This window comes from Rutilus rutilus (genome assembly GCF_951802725.1).
Source record: "Rutilus rutilus genome assembly, chromosome: 7".
Classification (NCBI taxonomy): Eukaryota; Metazoa; Chordata; class Actinopteri; order Cypriniformes; family Leuciscidae; genus Rutilus; species Rutilus rutilus.
In genome coordinates this window covers 4467845-4493953 of record NC_140221.1, presented here as the reverse complement: position 1 = coordinate 4493953, position 26109 = coordinate 4467845, and the positions used below count along the sequence as shown (strand labels likewise).

The 26109-nt window shown below is 37.8% G+C and overlaps 1 protein-coding gene across 1 annotated transcript in view; it reads right to left on the bottom strand.

The window, feature by feature from the left end:
* Window positions 1-26109, bottom strand: part of kif1ca (kinesin family member 1C, a) — a 57080-nt gene that overhangs the window by 26609 nt on the left and 4362 nt on the right. Inside the window, exons 2-5 of the mRNA XM_084413725.1 lie at window positions 16881-17014; window positions 6698-6774; window positions 5104-5283; window positions 2009-2074 (exon numbers count right to left, since the gene is read on the bottom strand). Of these exons, the coding sequence (XP_084269851.1) occupies window positions 2009-2074; window positions 5104-5283; window positions 6698-6774; window positions 16881-16986 (429 nt within the window). The 5' untranslated portion in view covers window positions 16987-17014. The remainder of the gene's footprint in view (window positions 1-2008; window positions 2075-5103; window positions 5284-6697; window positions 6775-16880; window positions 17015-26109) is intronic.

The window sequence follows — 26109 nt, the reverse complement described above, 5'->3', positions numbered from 1 at the left end:
GAAATGCGATTTTTTTAACCGCAAAGCTGCGATTACACTCTGGTCACGTGACACAGTAAACCAGTCTACTGCAGATGAAGCATCAACTTGGCACGCTACGCATATAGGCCTGGCATAGGCTACAGGAAATAACAGTTTGTTTAATTTGTGTGATATTGTGTTATAGATATGCTCTCCAACGATTCTGTATCGATTAAAGGTATTGCGGAGGATTTTCTTTTTCCGGGTGGATCATCAAGACTATTGGTCCTCCTAGTTGTCAATCATTCTGGTGATATGTTTACGTAAGGCCGTCGCACGTGCTCGTCCCTAGGTAGTTTTCGCTTTCTGCGCATGCGCACTTTCAGGTGTATGTGTGTGGTGAGCCGTTTATATACTGTCTATGGTGGTGAGCTACGGTTTCAGCCATTCATTGAAGCTCGCCGTTCTCACCGTTTTTTTTTCAAAATGTCTGAGGGTCGCAAGAGAAAAAGTGTCTACGAATTGTATGACAAGAAGAGAAAGGCCTCTGAAGAAAGAAACAAGACCAGAGTGTTTTTGGGAGAATATTTCACACGCTTCCCAGTGATGCCTCAGTCGTGAAGTTTCTACTCGACAGGTAAAGGAAAGTAGGCTTGTATGAGCTAAGCCAACAGCAACTTGTAAACAGAGCGTGCACGAGGAGAACTAGGCTCATGCATGCTCTCTCGTGCACACGTTTAATAGGCGTTCCCTCTCGGGAGCAGGTAGAGTGTTGCACATGTGCATTTTTTCAAAAAGTGGAGAGGGCGGTTCTTTTCAAAAATTCGGGAAAATCCTCCACTATACCTTTAAGATAATTTCAGATTTATGTCTGAGCTTAGTTTTAAACAGAGATACGTGATGACGCTACGTGTGCTTTATAAACAACTGTCACACACACACACACACGACATCACTCGAACCTTCCAAAAAAATTATCTTTCATAAAGTTCGGAAAAGTTGAAGCGAATTACAATAACATTCGCGTCCTTCATTGCACAAGATATGAAATACGCGCGGTTTGCTTGATGTTACTTTTGTAGTGCGCGGTCTCGCCCGCCGGTATTTTACTTACAAATGCTCTACGAAGGCATCATGTGTCTTTTGGAATGCAGTTGGCTTATATATTAAAAATATGAAAAATCACCGACAGAAGCTGCTTTCAATTTCAAATACGCTCGCTTTGCGAAGAGCGCTTGAACATGCAGCTGTGAGCGACTCCGTCTACGTGGTTAAATGTACTTGCATCTCAAAATGCTTTTATGACGCGAAATAAATGTAACAGTCAGTTATATCATAATCTTATAATTTCAAAAGAGATGAAAACGTTCACACAGCCTACTCTTAAATACTGAAAGCACTCTTTGTTAATTGCTTGTAATGTTTTTTTCTCCCTCTTTGTTATTTGTTTTGAAGCTATATTAAAATTATTAACATGCAATTGTATTAATTTAGTTTTTTAATGTGTAATTATTTTTAAAAGTAGGCCTACTTATAATTACATAGCCTATGTAATTAAATATTTTAAGTTTTATTCATAAGATTAATTAATTAGATCGGCTCATGAGGTGTCTAAAGATTCCCATCCCTATTTTACAATGATTTATTGCTTGTTTTTGTTGAATGATAGAAAAGATAAAGAGCTTAAAAAAATAAATCGCATATTAAATCGCAATCGCAATATTGGCAAAACGAAATCGCAATTAGATTATTTTCCACAATCGTTCAGCCCTACCGCTTACCGTACGTGTCAGAAACCAAACGACCATTACCATATCTGAATTTCTGCTCCAGATCTTCCTCACTCTTAATACACCGTGATACGAACAGTAATGATTGCGTCGTTTTTTTCTTTCATTTGTCGTGCACTTTCATCTTTAAAACTTTGCAGACTGTTTACATTCACACACAGCTATTTTACACACTGCATGAAATGTATTATTCGAAAAAGCATAATAGGGCACTTTAACACTGCAGCACACAGTGGTTTAGACACACACAAACATACCTCTACAGAGAAGGACAGGTCAGGGTCAGTGTTATCTGCTGTCTGTCTGAACAAATCCTCACACATCTATGGGGAAAAATGCACAATGAGAGAGATGTGATCACTAAAAGTGCTCAATTCAACACAAGTACAGAATAAATTATTAATTCTTTTAGCGTGCGAGAACCACTCGCTACTGTAAATGATAAATGGACCCAACTGTTTTTGTTCATTACAAATTGCAAGCATGCTTGAGCTTCTGTTTACCAAATTTAAGAGCTCTATGTACTGATCAATCTTTACATGTGATTATTACACAGCTCTGTGGAATACTTGATTCTGATTGGTCAATAGTGCCATCCGGCGGTAAATTATTCCCAGATAACAACCGCTGAAAACAGAAACGCAGGCTCATCCGGGTCACTGAAGTCAGGAGCGCTATATGTGGTTTTTCTTCGTGGAAGTTTTGCGTTTGGTGAGCTAATAAAATATTAAAACTCAGTCGAATCAATATTTTGTGTACAGTTATTTAATTATGCCATCCAGTATCGTGGACTCGCTCTCTCGTTTCATACAAACGCAGCTGCCGCCATTTTGTGACTATTGTTTTGTACACTGTTGGATTATGAGATACAAACAGGTACGATTTTAAAACAGTTTAATCTGAAATCAATATATCTTATCCCCATAATTATTTATGTGGCAACATGCTGTGTAATAAGTGATATGACTGTATAGACCTTATGTAGCTCCGCCCCTTTTCAGCGCTGCGCTCATTGTCTTTTGACTTCCGGTCTGTATTTTCACAGCGTTTTGCGTGTTTATTAATGAACGGCTCGTTTTAAAATCTTCCCGGTTGATTTACATTTGTTAAGTCATCTGCTTTAAACATTACAGTCCTCATGATAACTTTCGTTAACTTTACATTAAGTAAATCCACTTAAAAAGCTAATTACTCCTGGACAGAAATGCCATATAAATATACAGAGCGACCGCAAAACGGAAGTTAAAAGATAATTTTCCAAAGATGGCGGCGCCCTCGTTTCTCTGGTGCATAAGGTCTATACTGTATCTCTTAAATGTCCGTCTAGTTTGAACTTGCCGCGCTGCGACTGCTCTCTCCGCGGAAGCTTTGCGTTTAAAGACCTAATCAAATATTTCAACTCAGATCAATATTTCGTGTCTAATTATTTACTTTATGTGGCAAGTAGCCGTGTAATAAGCTGATCAAGATCCTCATCATCCTGTCGGGGGTTATTTTGAGAGAACCACCGGCTGGATTCACATTATCCCTTACATAAAAGCCTAACTTAAATGTGCTCAAGTGATCATGTCTTTTCAGAAGACTTGGATTAAACATCTAGATTTATATGAATTTCTTTTGCAATAGGCTTATGAAGCATTAGATTTGTGGGTGAATTGACTTTAAAAATGGAAGGACAATAATTTCTCAGATTTCATTAAAAATATCTTCATTTGTGTTCCTAAAATGAACGGAAGTTTAACGGGTTCGGAATGACATTAGGGTGAGCAATTAATGACAGAATTTTCCTTTTTGGATGAACGAACACTGTACGTGATGATCATATAATCAATCACATTGGCACACAAGCCTTAAAGGTGAAGTATGTAGTTTCTGCCAAACTAGCGGAATTACACAAATAAAGCCACGCCTCCCTCAACTCAAACGTCACAGATACAGCTTTTACAGGTGCTTGTGAAGGCATGTCTCAACAGGCAAAAGCAGGCTAACAAAAGGTACAACATATTAGGAATACTTTTGGCTGTGTTACTAGGTGTCATAAGTAAGCAATTGACCCTTCGCAGGGAGCTTGATTGACAGGCGATCTAACCAATCATAATCCGCCATCCGCCATTTTGTCCGACAAAGCAGTCAGGAGAGATAGCAGATTAACATGGGAGGATTTGAACTTGAAAAACGTAATGTACTGACGCCTTTCCGCGGTTTAAAACAACATTCCTTCTGATGTTCATTCATGTTTATTTGATGCTATAAATGAACTAGAAGGAAGAGATGATCGGTTCACGAGCAGCTTTAACTGATGCTCTACAGCGATCTGTCAGACACATTTAAGAGCCACAAAACGGTATGTATCGTTTAAATTTCTTTTAAAAAATGACCAAATTTGAAATGTGAGACTTTGTTTAATATGTTTAAAAGTAACCTGGTCTGTCCTGTCTGTCAGCGTGTTGTCAGTCTCCTCTCTGCTCCGCGATGTATTTTTCACTGCGTGAGAACATGGTGTGGCGTGAGAGCAGCGTAGCTTGTCGGACATAGCGACAGTAACTAAAGGGGGCGGGTCTTTGCGAAGGGTCAATTGAGTAGTGTATTGCGAAACGAATCAAATGACTGAAAAACAGTCTATAGATAAGTAAAGCTATATTCTCAGAATAATATATTATAATATAATATATAGGTAGGATTTGAAAAATGTCAACTCAAATAAATATTTGATGTCCACATAACGATTTACTTGGTGAAAAGTGGTGTTATTCACAAAAACATGATTTTTAAAGTGGTCTTGACGTGCTATATATATATATATATATATTTTTTTTTTTTGCACAACCACATATTTGCAAAATAATAATTTTCTAATCTCATACTGACCTTCTGTCAGAAAAGTTTGGTTTTGGTGCAATGTTTGCTTTAAGATGCTCACTGTCACTGGCTTATGTCGTGTTGGCTAATTACTGAGGCCTGAAACTTACAGTTTTGTCTAGTAGTACAAAGAATAGTACAGTATGTGAAATGATCAAAGAATATTTGAATCCTCATGCCAAGACATTTCTCAAGAGCCGTTCATTCCGTTATACACAAAAAAAATTAATTAGCACAAAAAAATGTTCTGCACTTTTAACACAGATCAATCGACTAGCCATTCAGACCACCCACCTACTAGTAGATTTTGAGAATATAGCTTTACTTATCTATAGACTACAATGTTTTTCAGTCATTTGGTTCGTTTTGCAATACATTACACATCAAACATCTCCTGACTGGCTGTGATTCCATTGCTTTGTGCATTTCACTTGTGGATAGTAAAACGACTTGTTGCAGGAAGCTTTCATTCACGCTATCTTCATACAAACACCTGTGGTATGATGCCTTGCTGCCCAGGATCTTGTTTTCCCATCATTGTGTACGACTTCCCCGCTCCAGTCTGTCCATAAGCAAAGATACACACGTTATAGCCCTCGAAAGCATGAAGCAGCATCTCCTCGCCAATGTCCTGATACACCTTCTTCTGGGATGCAAAGGATGGGTCTTCTTCCTGCAACGCAGCAAAGAGGGACAAAGTCAGAAGGAGTTTTCTGTGATCAGATGAATGTCTGAGGAAGATGAGAGTGTTTGATAAAGGCCCAATTCACATACTTTTCAGCAAACTAAAAGTGCATGTACATCAGTGTTTTTTTAGTAATTGATAGCTTGAGGATGCAGAGCATTCACAGCTAAAATGTGCATGCATACAATGCAAGTACATACTTTTAAATATGCAGTAATACAGTATTGGTTCATACTAACAAATCAAAAAATTGCGTCTTGAAGTGATGGACACTTGCGCACTGTTTGCGATTGCATACAAGATGTGGCATGGCTTTCAATCAAGTTTTTGAGGAAACTGTTTCGATATGAACTTTAATAAAGGATCTATTATGCCCTTATTCAAAGTCTTGATTTTGTTTCTGGGGTCTACTAGAATAGGTTCTTACTTAAGGCGAGACACTACAGGTGAATAGGGTACAATTTTTAACTAGCAGATATCACCATGAAACTTTCCCAGTTGATTACCTACATTAAGATGAGAAAAAAATGTATTACAAGGTTTCTGTAATTTAATGTTTAAATATGCAAATCAGGCAATATCTAATCAAATATGCACTAATTTGCATATATTTAAAAAAACAATATCTTTTTTGGTATTGGATAAAGCCAGGTTAAAAATAATTTTTTTATTGTGTTCACATATTAGATGGGAAAAAAATTACAGAGGGATTTATGGATATCTACTTTTGTTATCCTGTACATCAGAAAATACTGTCAATAGCCTTAAAAAAATGATTTTCGCCATGTTTTTTGGAATAAAATGTTATATAAATCAGGCTAGGAATAATATATTTACAAATCCCTCTGTAAATGTCTTCATAATATAACTAGGTACAAGACTGGAAAGTTTGGTGTATATAGGTGCTACTGAAGTGGAGATTTCGGCCTTGGAGAATGAGAGAAAAGTCATGTTGAGAAAACAGGCTTTAAAGATTTATATCAGCCAATGAGATTGCGCATTTAGAGTTAAATCCCCCCCTGGTCTTAAAGGGACAGTACACAGTAGCCACTAATTATATCTGTCGCTAAAGTTAATCAAAGAACAAAGGGAACAGACAAAAACACTCACTGCTCTTGACTAAAGAACTTTTTTCTCTAGGCATATTATCACTAATCTGTGTGTGCATTTATTTTCCTTGAGAACCAAGCAAGTTGACTCATGAAACCATTTGTTTATTATATCGCAATCGCAATCTTGACCTCAATTATCGCAATATGACATTTTCCCCAAATTGTGCAGCCCTAATATATATATATATAAATAAACCCCTACATGTCGTCATCATATATACACACAGTACATTTATTATTATTGACAGATTCATACAATTAAAAAAAAGAAGAAAAAGTTTCCAACTTACTGAGCTGTGTGACCAGTATGAATAATCAAACGTGAAGTTCTTGGGTGAATCCTTGGGTTGTTTGGGATTACTAATACCTGTAAAACACACACATAATTCAGCAGACTAATTTCACACATAATACTGAAAGACAGTATTTTTTTAGGTAAAAAGTTAATTGTAATTTAGACAGAAATTCCAGTGTAATAATTATGACATGGCCAGAATTTAAAAAGCTGACTTTGTTTCTCTTTGAAATAATTGGATGGGAGGCGCACTACAAATAATGTTTGGTGTAGATAATAACCGAGGACCTGGCAACCCTGGCTCGAACTTCAGGTGATTCATAGGCTCAAATAGAGCCTGCTTTAACATACATATTTTTTAAACTGGTAATGCATTGCTGTAATGTTAACTTCAACACATGAGCCATTTTCTTCACACAAAGTTTTCCCGACATGTTTTCCCAGCCCCTTTTGATTGACAGGATATAATCGGCCCTGATCATCGGCCAATTTTAAACAATCCGCCGATAGTGAAAATAATTGCTTTAATCGGTCAATTATTGGCAGTTACCGGTACATCAGTGCATCCCTATTAAATACACAGGGATTTCTGAACACATACTAGTTGAATAATTGTTCAGATAACCCACAGACAAGCTGATTTATAAAATGTGAAGTTTTTCAAACCCTTACTCTGCATGCTACCAGGGATACAGGTGTCATAGCGGTTACTATATTATATAATATAGGCTAATTTAGCATGTCTGGAATGCTGTATGGACCAATCAACATCCAAGAACTGTGTTATATTTACATGTATTAGTAAGTAGTAGTCCTTGCTTCTTAAAAGTTGAACTGAATGGGAGTATCAAGGAGCAATGGGGGCTTTTCTTAGGACTACTATTACCAAGTCATGTCAACACACAGTCCTGTCCATCCATCATGAGCTTAGAAAGATCCCAGCTCTGCAAACACTGCAGGGACACAGTGCTTCCCCTCCATACACATTTCTTTCAGTAGCTTCAGAACGACCTTTGACACCATATCCCTACTAGGCCCTGAACACAATGAACACTCAGTGAAAACTGAAAATCCCCTCTCTACATAAGCTGCATACAAAACATCTCAAACAGACCTCAAAAGTATGTACACTTAAACTACACTTAAACGCAAGAATGTCACAGATAAAACGTCAAATCAAGTGGCGTCAATTTAACGGGCACACTTCTATAGTGATGAACAGGAGACTACAGCAAATACAGCGTTTCTGCAGGTTTTATGAAGGTAAATTTAAGACTTTCAAAGACCATTTTAAGGCTAATTAAAGAAAATTTAGGGAATGTTAAGGGTTGAATACCTATGCTCCCAACCACTACAATATGGAAATAACCTTTACTGTACTTTCTTATCACATTGCAAACAAGTGATGTTCTTCTTCTTCCTCAGTATTTTTATTTTGTTTTCCAGTCCAAATGACTGATTCTTCAAACAAAATGCATTAACATAAGAAAAAATGGCATGAGATACAAAGTTATGTTCAGTCAATGGGCTCAGGAAAAACATAATTCAAGGGAAAATATGTCTTCACACCTAATTAACATATTTGTTCTTGTTTTTTATTTTATTTAAATGTTTTAATTTCTCAGAAACCAAGACTTCATATCGACATTTTGCATCTCAAGTAAATGTAACTCGATTTAAGGACGTTTATATATTTATATAAGAAAACAAGACAAAAATACTGAGGAAGATATACATTTTTCCAGTGCATTTAATGTCATGACTTTCATAATGTCAAAAAATTTCATAATGTCAAAAATTTTCTAAGACCTTTTTAAGGCCTACATTTTTTTTTATTTTTTTTTTAATGTTTATCTAAATACACTTCCCGGTCAAAAAAAAAAAGTTGCAGTTTGGATTTAAATAGGCAAATGCTTAAGTCTATGACTGGATCATTATTGCAGTGATTATTATGTTTCTAGCATGTTTGGCAACAATTTTTCTAATCCTAACCGATGGACTGTGTAGCTCTTCATAGCCGGATCCAGGCCGTATCCAGACCAGATGGAGGACCAGCGCCTAGACACGACCACAACACATGATGTTGTCAGCCGGACCCGGGCCGTATCCAGACCAGATGGAGGACCAGCGCCTAGACACGACCACAACACATGATGTTGTCAGCCGGACCCGGGCCGTATCCAGACCAGATGGAGGACCAGCGCCTAGACACGACCACAACACATGATGTTGTCAGCCGGACCCGGGCCGTATCCAGACCAGATGGAGGACATGCGCCTAGACACGACCACAACACATGATGTTGTGATCCTCAACAAACTCGTCTCCATACCAGCGTGACTCCGATCTTCAACCAGATGGAACTGGATAATATTCTGTTTGTTCCAAACCAATCTGACTTCTGACATATAATGCTGCCTGAATCATAATCATACACTGTTCGTTCATTGGCCAGAGGAGAACTGGCCCCAACTGAGCCTGGGTTCTCCCAAGGTTTTTCCTCCATTCTGCCACTGATGGAGTTTTGGTTCCTTGCCACTGTCGCCCTTTTCCACCTTTGTTGCCATTGGCTTGGCTTGCTTAGTTGGGGACATTAAATTGAATATTCAACAATAATATTGATCTGCCTGCATTGACACCATTATATGAGAACTGAGCTGGATGCTGACACGTTTTGGAGCGAACAACCATTAGACTGAGAATCAACAATCAGTTTAGATCAACAAGATCTATTCACTTGGAAATTGTGCTAAATGTAGGCTTGTACCTGTACTTAATCATTTGCAAAGATGTACTGAGACATTGAGACATGTACTTTGCAATTTGATGAAATGAATGAGAAATTCAATTCTGTTGTGAACAATTGCCAAGTGGTTTGGAGGTTTGTCCATGTTGTTTTGAGAATGTCATTTCTGTTTCAAGAAATGAGCCAAACCAAATGGAGAAAAACTGTAATATTGTAATGAAATGTAAATGGTGTAACCAATGTTTGTTGATATAGGATAGATAATAGGCTCCATGATTATTACCATATACCACGTGCTTGGTACCATGGTGTATATTATATATATATATATATATATATATGCTTTTGGATCTGTAGTTCTATGGTATTCTTGAAAAGTGTACCATGTAAATACAATAGCAGGCCATAATACATCAAAAGTATAGTATTGCCATTTCATACTATAATTCTGCCACAGTACATTTTTTATTTGTATAATGCAGAATGAATACCATATCCATATACCATGGTGAACGTACTTCAATGTGCTTTGAACATTGAACTAAATTAATAACTCTTTTTTTTTAAACAAAACTGAAACATCACCGAACTTAAGCTGGACTGTGACGTTATTTTCTTCAGGAAACAAACTTTTTTGCATTATTTTTCCTGTTATCTCTGTAAAGCTGCTTTGAAACAATCTGTATTGTAAAAAGCGCTTTATAAATAAATGTGACTTGACTTGACATCCCAAAGACTTTCAATGAATTTAAGATCTGGACTCAGAGGAGCTGATTCATGTGTGTGAATGATTCTTCATGCTCCTCCCAACCATTCTTTCACCGTTTGAGCCTGATGAGTCTTGACATTGTCATCCTGGAATATGGCCATGATGTGTTTCCTACACAGTCCATCGGTTAGGATTAGAAGAATTGTTGCCAAACATGCAAGAAACATAATAATCACTGCAATAATGATCCAGTCATTGACTCTTAAAGGGATAGTTCACCCAAAAATGAAAATGCTGTCCTCATTTACTCACCCTCATGTTGTTCCAAACCTGTATGATTTCCTTTCTTCTGCTGAACACAAAAGAAGATATTTTAAAGAAGGCTGGTAATTAAACAGTTGCTGGTCCCCATTGACTTCCATAGTATTTTTTTTTTCCTACTATGGAAGTCAATGGTCACCGTCAGTCGTTTGGTCGTCAGCCGTCAGCCATCAGTCATCGGCCATCAGTCGTTTGGTCACCGACTTTCTTCAAAATATCTTCTTTTGTGTTCAGCAGAAGAAAAAAAGTCATACAGGTTTGGAACAACATGAGGGTGAGTAAATGATGACAGCATTTTCATTTTTGGGTGAACTATCCCTTTAAGCATTTGCCTATTTAAAACCTTAACAGAGACCCAGAGATCACAGTCAGTCACAGTAAAAATGCTCCTTTGTACATGTACTTTGCTTTGCCCCTTCCAAACTTTATTGAAGTTTAGAAACTTATTCAAGGTTTTTATGCGTGTTGAATTGCGAGAAAGACGAACTGTCTCTAGCACACAAATGTGCCATTGTGACGTGCAGCTGTGGTTAAAAATTAACATTAGTTAATTTGAGATGAAGGTAAAAGTGAAACTCCAGTGAGTAGGGTCATATAACATGCTAGAAACATAATAATCACTGCAATAATGATCCAATTATTGACTCTTAAGCATTTGCCTATTTAAATCCAAACAGAGACTTATGTATGTAACATAACATACATTCTGGTTAGCTGTTATTTTGCTTATATTGTTATTTTAGTTAAAGCTGCAGTCCAGAGTTTTTCCTCTTTGTCGCCATCTCTGTTCGAAATCTGCAATTGGAGTTATTCGCAGAATTATCAGCTTTACGTGGGTTGTGCCTCGGCACGGCACAGCGCGGATGAATCCAGTGTTTAGAGGAGAATGTGCGTCTGTCAGTCGCCGCCGGTGTGGATCCTGGCATTCGCAATCACAGATTCTGCTTTTTGGAAGTATGACCAACATAAGAACTTTCACCGGAAAATGTAATCTGAAGTAACATCCACTTTTGTTCTGACCAACTAAGGGAAAAAAAAGCATTGCAGTAAATATAGCGCCGATTAAATCTAACGATCGCTTATCATATCACGTCAAACCGTGCAAATTATACTTTGTTTTCAAATTGTTAATGTTAACAACATCAGCATTGCGTGACATTTAATGCCCTTCTGATATTTATCCTGGTTTTCGCACGGGCCGGTTGCAGTCTCTTTTTTTCTCCGAAGTCTTTTGCGTTTTACAGCGGGTGAATCTCCAGTTGTCACTGGTGATTGTTTTTCGAACCTTTCTGGATCCGCCATCAAATTGATACGTTTAATTATATCAAGTGCTGTGAGAAAAGGCTATAAATCTCCACCTCCAGCATCCTCACGCTCATAGTCGACTAGCCGAGACTCTTCTTTATGTGCACAGATGTGACGTAATGACGCAAAGACATGCTCGAATTTCCCACAGAAATCCACCAGTACCACTGGAATTCAAAACATTATTACAAGCTTACCGCTTTGAATCGAGCTACGGCAAGCAGAGAGTTTTGAACACTGGCTGGTTATGTACTCGCTCTCAAAATTATTTTGGATAATTTTGCATGACGCAGAAAACAAACCAGATCTAGATCAGTTTTGCCCTCTCTAAAATTCAGTTTGATGTAGTTAATTTTAGTGTAAAAGTGAAACTCCAGTGAGTAGGGTCATAAAGGAAGCCAAAGGGTGGAGAAGGCCCCAGAATAATAAAACACTGCTGGGTAACAATGGAGCACTGCTGCCTTGAGCTCACACAGCTCAGTGTTTGTGTTGGAGGGGGGTCAAACCAAACAGACTGCCAGCCCGGCAGATTCTTTAGATAGAGAGTGCGAGAAAGAGAGAGAGAGAGGAGTAAGGCAAATGCAGTGGAAGAGAGGGTGATGTGGAAACGCTGTGTACAGGGAGAAGGGAATGTGAGGTCTGGCAGCCGGGACTGTGTGTGAACGGCAGGATTTCACAGCGCTTTCAGGACTGTGGTTTGGAGGCGTGTTTCCAAACTCTCAGAAATTTTCCCCTCTTTCAACATGTGGGTGGAGACAGAAGTATTTTTGGATATTACCATGGAAAAGTTCATGGAGAGTTACTTGTAAAAGTGTGGAGCAAGGTTTTTTCAGCAGGTCTCGAAATTAACTTTTTTTTTTTTTTTACTTGGTAGCGCTGGTTCTCTCAACTGCTTTAATGTTAAAAAAGTGCTGAAAATACTAAGCTCTTTGTATGGAAGCTTGTTTCCGCCACTGAATAATAAATAAATAATAATAGCTGCGACTTTTTATCTCACAATTCGTACTTTTTTTTCCTCACAACTGCGATATATCAAGTCAGAATTTACTTTTTTTCTCACAATTGCGAGATATGAAGTCAGAATTGTGAGAAATAAAGTCGCAATTGCGAAATATAAAGTCGCAATTCTGAGATATAAAGTCAGAATTGCATGATATAAAGTCGCAATTGCGTGTTATAAAGTCAGAATTGTGAGATATAAACTATTCTGATGTAAAAAAGAAAAAAAAGAAAAAAAAAGTCCATTTTTGCATTTATTGCAATTAAATTCTGAGAAAAGATGTCAGAATTGCGAGCTATAAACTCGCAATTATGTGTTATAAAGTCAGAATTGCGTGATATAAAGTCGCAATTGCGAGGAAAAAAAAGTCAGAATTCTGACTTTATAAGACGCAATTCTGAGAAATAAAGTCAGAATTGCGTGATATAAAGTCGCAATTGTGAGATAAAAAGTCGCAATTATCTTTTAAAATGTTTTATTTTGTGGCGGAAACAAGCTTACATATCTTTGAGAGATGAAAACATGATGAAATGAAGATTTGATCATGTAATTTGTAATAAAATATTTTATTGTGTGTGTGTGTGTGTATTCTGTGAATTTTAAAAAGCAATTTTAACCAGAAAAATCTAAAATTTATTCCCAAAATCGTGCAGGCCTTTCTCTTGATATCAGTATGTTCATTTTTTTTTTTTTTCAGGGCCCAGATGCCACTGAGTCCTGCTGACTTCAACATTCACAGTACATGTCTCTGTACATGAACATGGTAAAGTGAAAATCAAACACCTTGGAAATGAGAGGTATGTACAATGTTTTTAGGAATGGCACAAAGGTCTCTGTCTTTGGATCATTGTTTTCAATGAGTGCTTTTTTGTCATTTGTTGTGTATCTTTGGATTATGTTGTGTTGTAAATAAGTCCCACATGCATATTTTTTCTCCCTGGTTATTGGTTACATAAACTGTATTTAAATGTATGGAAATGTGATGATCATATAGCAGAATTGTGGCAGCGAATTGTGGGGGGGGGCAATATATATTTATATTTATATATAAGATGCTTTTACCAATAATAACAATACACTAATGTACTTTGATAAATATATATATTTTGCCCTGATATATATAGTTTGCCCAGTAACATTGCTGATATTATTCTTAGAAAACTATTATTGGTATAAGCGTCTTGATGACAATTTTCTTCCCACAGATACCAAGAAGCTGCTCTCGCTCCTCCTGCCAACATTTACTAAATGTTTGAGTATTTTATGATTGTACAAGAACGCTAGGTACAATATTTCTGCTTCAAACTGTATTTATTATGTAAATATTTACAGGCCTGCTTTAAATTGAATTACTGCCAAGAATTACATTCTTAGAATTCTTATTACCTTCCACTTCCACAGGGCTTGACGCTTAGCCTACCTTTTCCCCAAGGAGTACTTTTTAATACACTTTAGGTATGCAATTGAAAATGTTTTTTTTTTTTTTTTTTAACAGTAATATTGTTAAATATTATGACAATTTAAAATAACAATTTTCTATTTGAATATATTTTAAAATGTAATTTATTTCTGTGATGCAGAGCTGAATTTTCAGCATCATTACTTGCATTACATCATTAGATATCTGAAGTGTCACATGATCATTTGTCATTTATTTGAAATATAAACTTTTGTAACATTATAAATGTCTTTAACTTTTGTAGGGGGCAAAATGTTTGAAAACGAACAGGCTGATCCATGTTTACCTATGAGTTCCCAAAAAAAGCATAACTTTGACTCAACCACCTCCATGACCTACAGTGGATCAAATGTTTGGAATTTATGCGTTCACATGAAAAGAATGCTGTTGTTGTTGTTTTTGAAGACAAAGACAAGGCAGTGTTCAAGTTCTTACTGCATCGAAGCAAGTCAAGTCAAGCCACATTTATCTATATAGTGCTTTTTACAATACAGATTGTTTCAAAGCAGCTTTACAGAGATAACAGGAAAAGTTTGTTTCCAGAAAAAAATTGCGTAACAGTCCAGCTTAAGGCGAGACACTACAGGTGAATAGGGTAAAAAATTTAACTAGCAGATATCACCATGAAACTTTCCCAGTTGATTACATTAAGATGAGAAAAAAAAATGTATTACAAGTTTTCTGTAATTTAATGTTTAAATATGCAAATTAGGCAATATCTAATTAAATATGCGCTAATTTGCATATATTTTAAAAAACGAAATCTGAGTATTGGATAAAGCCAGGTTAAATAATTTTTTCATTGTGTTCACATATTAGATGGGGAAAAAAACACAGAGGGCTTTATGGATATCTACTTTTGTTATCCTGTAAATCAGAAAATACTGTCAATAGCCTTAAAAAAAATTATTTTCGCCATGTTTTTTGGAATAAAATGTTATATAAATCGGGCTAGGAATAATATATTTACAAATCCATCTGTAAATGTCTTCATAATATAACTAGGTACAAAACTGGAAAGTTTGGTGTATATAGGTGCTACTGAAGTGGAGATTTCGGACTTGGAGAATGAGAGAAAAGACATTTTGAGAAAACGGGCTTTAAAGATTTATCATCAGCCAATGAGATTGCGCATTCAGCCCTTTTACTTTCACGATTGGTTGCTGATAAAAAAAAAAAATTACCATATTTGAATCCGACAGGATTGTACATGAGAGAGAGAGCTTCCTAACGGTGCATGTGATGACAGGCTGACGGCAGAGATCGCGGAGCAGCGTGTTGATTTACAACGCCAACTTTTGTTGAATATATGAGAAATCTACAGACGCAAGCAGACAAAGTGTACAAAAAAAAAAGACCTAAATGTGTATTTCAGACTTTTTTTCACCACAAATCTGAAAGAAGACATGTTATTGAAGACAAATATCCAAAAATCTCAAAATTGACCTGTAAAAAAACCCCGATGTTTTTGCCTGCCGTGTCTCGCCTTAAGTAAAAAAGTTATTAAGTTTGTTTGTATTATATATAAGGGCTGGGGGAATTAACGCGTTAATCTTTGCGATTAATTTGAGATATTTGACGCATATAAATAAATAAATAAATAAATAAATAAATAAATAACGCAATTGACGTTGCAATAGCAGCCCCTTTTTTTTTTTGCCTCGGTTTAATGACTTCCTGTTGCGGCTGCTATTGAAAAGGCCGAAAATATGCCGTCCCGTGTTCGGCGATCAGGTTTCATTCTCGCGCAACTTGTTTAGTAACTTCACGAGCGGGTCTTTTCCGCTCTGTGTGTGCGCCGCGCTCTCCTTTCCGTGTGTGTGTGTGTGTGTGTGTGTGTGTGTGCCGTGCTGCGCTCTCTGCTCAATGTTCCGCTCCGTGTTTGCGCTGTGTGTTCTGCTCTGTCGTTAACGGCCCAAACGCTCAAATCATGTACCGATCACGCACTGGAAAAGCAAAGTCCGCTCAAATAACGTGAAGTTTCTCAGTAGTAGACTTCTCTTTGCTGATCTGGTAAAGCCATGCTGGGCAACAATGGTAAAATGACCTGCTCTGATCACATGCTCTTGTAATAATAGCTTTGTATGACTATACTTTATTTTGATAATTAGTCAAAAGATAAATCTGTTAAATCTGAGTATGTTGCATAGAACTGAATGAAGAATAATATATTGATAGGGCTATTTTCTGTCCAATTTGTATGGACATTTTTATTTCCCCCCCCCTTTTTTTGTGTGTTGTTTAATTTAATTAGTGATTCTACGTTTAAATATTGATGATTACAAGTTTGGGGGAAATGCGATTAATTGCGATTAATCACAGCAAATTGTGCGATTAATTAGTAAAAAAATTGTAATCGATTCCCAGCCCTAATATATTATATATCTCTCCGCTCTGGAGAAAACCATGATGTCATCGTCCAGCTCAGTTCAGTTCTCATATAATAGTGTCAATGCCGGAAGATCAATATTATTGTTGAATATTAAATTAAATGTTAAACTTAATGTCTCCAACTAAGCAAGCCAAAAGCCAATGGCAAAAAAGGTGAAAAAGGCGACAATGTACAAAAGCACAATGTAGACAGAAACCCCCCCCATCAGTGTGTGTGTGTGTGTGTGTGTGTTAGTGCTGCACTCACAGGTGCTCTTGTCCTGCATCTGGATCACACACTTGGCTCCTCGGTTTGTCTCTCGGCTGTTGAAAGGCCGCACGCGCACCGCCACCTTCACCGAGGACGACGCCATGACCACCAGCAGCCAAACTCCTCAGCACCTGCAGGACAAGTGAAACAACCTTCAGAAGTCACAAAACCATTACAATCATATTCATGAACCACTTATTAAAGGCTGAGAAATAGCATCCTCTATTCTTCATCAGAGTAATCCATTTCTCAGAATGTAAAACTTAAGAACGTACTAGGAAGGAATACAGAAATGGTAGTTGATACAATACACATTTCTGTGTTATTTGACCAAGGGGACAAAGTTTTTCTGGTTGTCATGATATTAGACCATGCCGGTTAGATGGCGTCATACAATCTGGTAGCAAAAAGCATGTATCTCCATTTTTTTTTTACCTAAAGCCGGGTCATTTTATTGGGTTATATTTAATATTTTTACCCAGGTACTGGGTACTTAGCCTGCTGGGTAATTTTTACTGTTAATACAAATGATGAACCCCCTCACACACCTACTCAGCAAGCGCTGGGTCAACGTAACCCAATGTTGGGTTTTGGGTATGTGTCAAACCAGTTAAAACTGGACACATTTGTCACACAAAGGGCATAACAATGTAAACAGTTTCACATTTATTCCTTGTAAAATGTTGTTCAGTGTGGCAGAACTGTTTTCATTAATTAAAACAAACTATTAAAAATGCTTTTTTATTTAAATAAAGCTGAAAAAAAAAAAAAAAATTTGATTAAAAACTTACAGAAAATTACAGCTTCTAAAAATAGAGCACATATAAGCACATGCTTATTATATAATCACCTGATCATGATTATTTGATTTGATCTGCCAGGGTGAGTGGAATTTAAAGTTTATATTAATTGTGATTAGTGTTGAACGATATTCAAGAAAAATGTGATATGCGATATGATAATAAAATGTGTAAAGTAAACTTAAATTATCTTTAAAATATATTTAAAATTATATAACCTACGTGTGTTTCACATTCTTTTTGTGATGAGAAAACGTCCTACAGCTTCTGACAGTGAACATCAGTGTTTTACTGTAGTGTAAGAAGTGTAAACCTCAGTGTAAACCTCAGGGTTCAGGGGTTCAGGTTATCCTACATTAGGTTTATTAAACAACAGAAACTGAATAATCAAATGTAAAAATAAAACACTGCTTAGTTTTCACTGTATGAATTAAATATATACTGATTCTTATTAAAGCTACAAAACTTATTCAGCCGAGAGCAGAGAGTGATTTTCTCTTTGTCTTTAGTTCACGACCCCAGTTATTGCAAGCCGTTGCGATATGCATATCGCGATATATACATTTGCGATATTTCGATAAATTGTGCAGCCCTAAATGTGATAAATTAAAAGCACTGTCTATTTGTCTCATGATCACCACCACGTTCAATGGAAACCATTGTGCATTCACACATTATTTATCCGCACTCCATGTCATCACTTGTTTCAAACTGGTCTACAACTACAAGGTGTCTTCAGCATCAGGATGAGAGTCTGGCCAGCAGCCAATGAGCCGTGTTCACTTGTCAGCTCAAGAGAAATCTCTCTCACACACACACACACACACACACACACGATAGGAATGACCTCATTACCACTTTAACTACAGCAAAAACATGAAACACCCACTGTTACTATCAAAGATGATAATTACTGCTGTGCGGCATTACAACAGATACAAAAAACGCATGAAGCCAGCGAACAACAGAGGAAAACAATGCTTATTCTGCTAATTCCACCACACAAAGACCATTTACACACGCTACTGTTATTGTACGATCATATTAGCCCAGTCAACACACTGCGACCCAGTGAAAATGAGGGATTACACTACCTGCCAAATGTGTGGAAACATTTTTATTGTTTTTGAAAGAAGTTTCTTATGCTCACTAAGGTTGCACTTATTTAATAAAATAATACAGTAAAAAGAGTGATACTGCGAACATTACATCAATAAAGTCTTCAGTGTCACATGATCCACCAGAAATCATTCTAATAAGCTGATTTGGTGCTCAGGGAACATTTCTTGATATTACTATCAATGTTAAAAACAGTTGTGATGCTTAACATTTGGTTGTCGGATTTAACCAAGGCGGGAAACGCAACAAACCTCTTCCTTAAACCTGAAGAGTCAGTATGAAAATGTGGTCCAATGTTAATCTGTATAATGACTGGTTTATTTATTATGTTAATATTTTGCCATTTTTACTCAAATTTCTACCTCTAAATTTCATAGATGTAAAACCAGTATATTTTTAAACATTTTATCTAAGAGTGAATTATTTTAAGTATCAAGGCAACCTAATGTCTATTGTTTTAGGCAGAAAATGTTTGTATTTTTGTTAATAAACTGTATTCTAAAATGTAATCGATGAACCCTCTGGTTTCTTCAGGGTTCAGGATACTCTTCAAGCTGGCAGCATTATCAAATTATACATTTATCGATACTGATCAATATGGAAAAAGTATTGTGATCATATTTTTTGCCATTTCGCCCAGCCCTAATTTATTATATAAATGATTTATTCATGCACATTATTATTTTTATTTTTTTAATCACGTGACCCTTGTAATCTTTAACCAAAATAACTGCAACAACATCTCTTCTCTTCTCTGATGATGAGGGCGGGACAACCTGTCACTCAAACTAAATACCATCCAATCAATTCCCATCGACAAAATCAAGTCCAACACGTTTTCTTGTTCAAGAAGCCGGATATACACCGATGAGCCAAAACATTATGACCACCTGCCTGATATGCTGTTGGGTCTGCCAAAACAACGCCGACCCGCCGAGACATGGACTCTCCAAGATCCCTGAAGGTGTCAGGGATAATAGTTGTATCTCTGCCAAATATTGTCAATATTCTCAAATATTCTCAATTTCAAAAAATGTACCCATGTGACTGGTTTTGTGGTCCAAGGTCACATATCTGCTTCACCTGTGACTGGCCATAATGTTTTGGCTCATCAGTGAGTGTCATAATAGGGGAGGACAAAATAGACAGTCATAACTTCTGTTTTGTTTCAATTTTAAATCAATGCACACTCACAAAAACAAATTAACAAACAAACAAAAAAACTTATTTTTTCTGATCGGCATTTCTCTTTTTTTAGCTTTTTTTGTAAGTCACTTTGGATAGAAGTATTTTCTAAAAGCATGAATGTAAATGTACGTGTCAAAACCTTTTCAGGTTATGGAACAGAGCAATTATTAGCTTTCAAAAATGAGACCGAATTACAATATTTATAAAAATGATAATATGTTCATATATTGTGCATCCCTACAACATATTTTTACACACACTTGTTCTCTCTTTTTGGGTTAGTGTAACAGGACATACATGTTACCATTGTAAACACATTCCAGTGTATTTCAGGCATCAGCAGCTTGGCATGAGGGGACAGTATGAGCTAGTCAGCAATGCACCCTGAGGGAGTGTGTGTGTATGTGCGTGTGTGTGTGTGTGTGTACACAAGTTTGAATACACAAGGACAAAAGTAGTTGACGCTGTAGTGTAGGTGAAAAATAAGTTGGGATGAGTGGAGGAAAAAGCTCAAGTACAATTAGTAAATGAATCATGTAGAGGCAGTGATTTCTGGATGGTGAACAAAGACACTCAAAGATCTGCATTACAATCAAGCAACGGGAACAGAGCTACACCCTTCAGCTCAGACAACACAAACACACTCTCTGCCACTGTGCCACAGCCCGCATAACACTCATAGTCTACATTACACACACATCGCTGGCTTATGCAACAGGTGACTGGGTGTCTCTCAGTCGAGCAGCGCATCTAAAGTTTCACTCGCCTGACTCACACACGCAAATCAGATTACACACTGCAGATTGTGCCATACTTCTGTTAGTCTGCTTACATGTATGCACATTGCACACTAAAAAAAAAAACAAAGTAAATATATAAAAGTATATTTTTTAGGGCCGGGACTCGATTAAAAAAATTAATCTAATTAATTAGAGGCTTTGTAATTAATTAATCGAAATTAATCGCATTTTAATTGCATATAAATTAGGGCTGTCAATCAATTAAAAATAATTGTGTTGAACATGTTATTGAAATAATGTTCAAAGGGTGAGCATTGAAATAATTGTGCCTAGCAAATAATCAATACAATACAATTGAACATTATTAAATTATTGAACATTATTAAATTATACATTTTATATTTAACATTAAATTATAAACATTATTTACACTTGCTTTACAGGTTTTTAACATTACTTCGAAAATGCTGAAATTTAAAGTTTGAGATGTTTTTCATCTGTTTTAGAAAGTATTTTTAGACTTGTTTTTTCAGAATAAAACTTGCTTTACAATCTTGAGCATGTGTTATATTTTTATTAAATGTGTTTAATTAAGCCATTGCTGCAAGCAATTTGACAGTTAACAATATTTTAGTGTACAGTTAATCACAAATTCAGTCAGCATTGTCATGACTCATTATCCCATGATGAAAGGTAATACGGTGAAACAACGTCACGATATCAACGTTGATTCAATTTGCAAAACCGAAGCATAATTAATCATTGGTTCAACAACGTCGACATACAATCTTTATTCACCCATATTGAAAGAAGAGACGGTGAAACAACGTCACGAAATCAACAATGAAACAACGTCACGATTTCAACGTTGATTCGTTTTGCACAATCGAACATTGATTCGACCTTGGTCCCTTACGTTCACCGGTGAATCAACGTTGAAATGCCGGCTGTTTTTTATAAGTAAATGTTCCAATCAATGATCCAGGCAGCGCCAGCGCGTTCTCGTCTCCCTCCTTCATTTTACAGTCGAATTGTGGCTAGAACGGCTCCAGGTTCAAAGGTCAATACGGAATGGATTAATCTGCGTTATTTTTTTTAACGCGTTATTTTTTCTCAGATTAATTAATCGAAATTAACGCGTTAATGTCACGGCCCTAATATTTTTATTTGGCAATTTTTTGCACGCATATTTTTTTTAAGTAAACTTCACATATGGAATTAAAGGCGGTTTTACGAAAAAACCTTTTCCCAAATTAGTTTAAACTGTCTTTATATACCAATACATAATTAAAATGTAAGTACTCTGAAAAGGAGAGTATAAAAATCGAGTGTCTGTAGTCCTCTCAGGGCTGCAATAAACACAGCTACTTATTTCCATTCGGAACGAATGAAATGATTGGCTGGGCGACTGTCACTCTCCCTCGCTACCATGGCTACCACCCCTGCCGCTACAGGAGCTGCCCACATGCGCGCACCCGTTTGACTCGAGGAGGAAGCTAGGAAGAATCACAATTATGGCAGAGAAAGAGCAGTCAAAATTCCCAGTACCTGCATATACAGTCAGCGAAGGTAATGGGAAAACGTGCATCAATGCAACCTGTTTTTAGCTTTGCCTTATGTTACTAGCTCGTTACCGAATCAAACTCAATATATTTTAAACTTTACCAGTATCGATATGCTAGCTTGATAGTGAGTACTAACAGCCATGTTAGTTGTTTATATTCATAATGATAAAGTTAGGTATTTTATTACATGTGATTCTGACATGATGTCACTATATGCACTGGCAAACGCGTCCTCCAGCTGAGCGGTCGGCATCGCGCGGTCATGTGTTTTGGGGGCGTGGCTTTGGAAGGAGCCCAGAAGGGAGGGGGTGGGAGTGAATGGAAATAAGTAGCTGTGTATATTGCAGCCCTGAGAGGACTACAGACACTCGATTTTTATACTCTCCTTTTCAGAGTACTTACATTTTAATTATGTATTGGTATATAAAGACAGTTTAAACAAATTTGGGAATTTTTTTTTGTTGAAAAAACCTGCCTACCCTGCCTTTAAGTAAACTCTACTTAACTAAGTAACAAAGAAAATAAGCAATTTTAACTTAGCTAGTAAAAGGTTGAATAGTATATAGTTTCCTTTGCTAAACATTTCACTCAAACAATATAACACTGGATTAAACAAAGTAATAAATACAATAGATATTGTGTGAGCTGAGACGCCATATCTATATAAGTTATGCATTATGTGAACGCAGAGACCTCAATACTTGGTAGACAATACACAATGACTGTAACATTTGATGGATCGTTTTTGTGTTTGAATGTGTCATTTTGGGTAGAAAATGAACTCCAAATGTCACAAAATGGCAAGTTACTAATCCTAACAACAAAAGCAATGATAAAACAGTGTAAATACAGCTGGAAAACAGTGAAAAATCAACATCATTAATTATTCAAGGCCCAGTGCATGGTGGGAACACCAGTATCAGAAAAGTTGAGTAACTTTACTGAAAGGGATGGTTCGGAGTAAATTCAACCGAGGGTTCTTTGCACCATGACCTCGAGCCAAACTTGCCTGATGGCTAATGCTACCCATAACCCGGACGTCGAGGTCACTTCCGTGGTTTGGGAAAAGTCAGTAAGCTTTCCCCTAGTAGGAGTGGGAGTTTGTCCATATTTGATTTCTGATGGAAGTCTTTTTGGTGGGTTGTGAAAAGGGGATAGAAAGTGTCCCTAATGTTTGTATAATTGGGACAGGATGTCAAAAAAGTGGAGCTCTGTTTCCACTTGATTCTCTGTGCAGTGAGGGCTGTGTGTGTGTGTGTGTGTGTGTGTGTGTGTGTGTGTGTGTGTGTGTGTGTGTGTGTGTGTGTGTGTGTATATAGAGTGAGGGCACAGTCACTCATCCTTCGGCAGCCAGGTCTGTCTGTGTGTGTGTGTGTGTGTGTGTGTGTGTGTGTGTGTGTGTGTGTGTGTGTGTGTGTGTGTGTGTGTGTGTGTGTGTGTGTGTGTGTGTGTGTGTGTGTGTGTGTGTGTGTATAGTGAGGGCACAGTCGCTTTTCTTTCGGCAGCCAGGTCTGTGTGTGTGTGTGTGTGGTGAGGGCACAGTCACTCTTCCTTCGGCAGCCAGGTCTGTGTGTGTGTGTGTGTGTGTGTGTGTGTGTGTGTGTGTGTGTGTGTGTGTGTGTGTGTGTGTGTGTGTAGTGAGGGCACAGTCGCTCTTCTTTTGGCAGCCAGGTCTGTCTGTGTGTGTGTGTGTGTAGTGAGGGCACAGTCGCTCTTCGTTCGGCAGCCAGGTGTGTGTGTGTGTGTGTGTGTGTGTGTGTGTGTGTGTGTGGTGAGGGCACAGTCGCTCTTCTTTTGGCAGCCAGGTCTGTGTGTGTGTGTGTGTGTGTGTGTGTGTGTGTGTAGTGAGGGCACAGTCGCTCTTCTTTTGGCAGCCAGGTCTGTCTGTGTGTGTGTGTGTCTGTGTGTGTGTGTGTGTGTGTGTGTGTGTGTGTGTGTGTGTGTGTGTGTGTGTGTGTGTGTGTGTGTGTGTGTGTGTGTGTGTGTGTGTGTGTGTGTGTGTGGTGAGGGCACAGTCGCTCTTCGTTCGGCAGCCAGGTGTGTGTGTGTGTGTGTGTGGTGAGGGCACAGTCGCTCTTCTTTCGGCAGCCAGGTGTGTGTGTGTGTGTGTGTGTGTGTGGTGAGGGCACAGTCGCTCTTCTTTTGGCAGCCAGGTCTGTGTGTGTGTGTGTGTGTGTGTGTGTAGTGAGGGCACAGTCGCTCTTCTTTTGACAGCCAGGTCTGTCTGTCTGTGTGTGTGTGTGTGTGTGTGTAGTGAGGGCACAGTCGCTCTTCGTTCGGCAGCCAGGTGTGTGTGTGTGTGTGTGTGTGTGTGTGTGTGTGGTGAGGGCACAGTCGCTCTTCTTTCAGCAGCCAGGTCTGTCTGTGTGTGCGTGTGTGTGTGTCTGCCTGTCTCTATGGTCAGACTGTGTTCACTGAGTCTGTACACTCAGGACTTTTCTCAGTTTAGGGTCTCTCACTTTACCCGGTTATCCTGGAATTTAATTGAATCCTAATTCTGCTCTACAGGCATTATTTGGGTTTTTTCGCTGAACCCGTAGCAAGATTTTGCACAGCTCGGTCTGCAGAGTCTCTATTGGGTGTTTGTCCCGTTTAGTGAACTCTTGGTCTGTGAGTGACCCCAGACTTCACACCCGTACAGCACAAGGGGCTCTATTACAGTTTTGATTATTTTTAGCCAGATTCTGATTGGGATGTCAATTTGGATATTTCTCTTAAAGGGTAACTCTCGCCAAAATTGAACCTAGGCTCTTTTTGTTAATCTACCCGAGTCAAACATTCGTGTAAAAGCATAATTAGAATGGAAACGCCACTTTTAAGATTGACAGTATTTTCGTTTTAGGTCAAATTGCCTTTTGAATGGGAGTGAATGGGGCACTTCTATGATAGCATCAAAATCACTATTTTTAAAACACTAAGGAGGCTCGACACAACATGAAACTGTGCTGGAAGTATCACCAGGGGCTCTACACATGAACTCCAGCATTGACTACATTGTTTTCGTACACAAAGTTTACTAAAAAGAAAGATTTTGTACGACTCGCTTTATCAGTTAGTGTTTCCGGGGGCTGGAATTTTGTCAGTCAAAAGTAGTCGATCTCCGAATGCAACGTAACATGAGGAGAGTAAAGATGCAAAGCTCCTCAAGCTTGTTTCCATATAAATTATTAGTTATTATGCTTTTCAGTGAAATGTTCATGACATTTCCTCATATGGAGTCATATTGCATTCGGAGATCGACTACATTTGTCTACATAGGATCAATTTTGGCGAGAGTTACCCTTTAATATCATAAAATGCTCTCCGTGCCTTTAACAGCTTTTTTAAAATGTCCTGTGTTGCTAATATTTATGCCAATTAAGGTGTAGTCCTGTGTGTGTTCGAGGAGCATGTTGTCCAATTTAAAACTATGATGTTGGTCTTGGCGGCTGGGTCTTTTTCAGAAAAGCATTATTTTGGTATTTTTCGGGTGAACTGACAGGGCCCATGACTGACAGAAGTTGTGCAGGAGGTCTAGATGCTGCTGTAGACCCTCTTTAGTGGGAGACAGCAGCACCAGATCATCAGCGAACAGAAGGCATCTGGCTTCAGTGTCCAGCAGAGTAAGGCCAGGTGCTGCAGACTGATCCTAGCCTGGAAATCCAGACCTAAATCTGAAAGATTAATGCTCTGGCATCGACTAATGAAAATCGGCCAGCTCGAGGGGGCGGCACCAAGCATGCATTTGAAAATCTCACTGCACGCAATTGGATAACACTACGACCAATCACAACAAGCCTCATACGCTTAGCTACCCAGCGGAGCTAAACTGGTA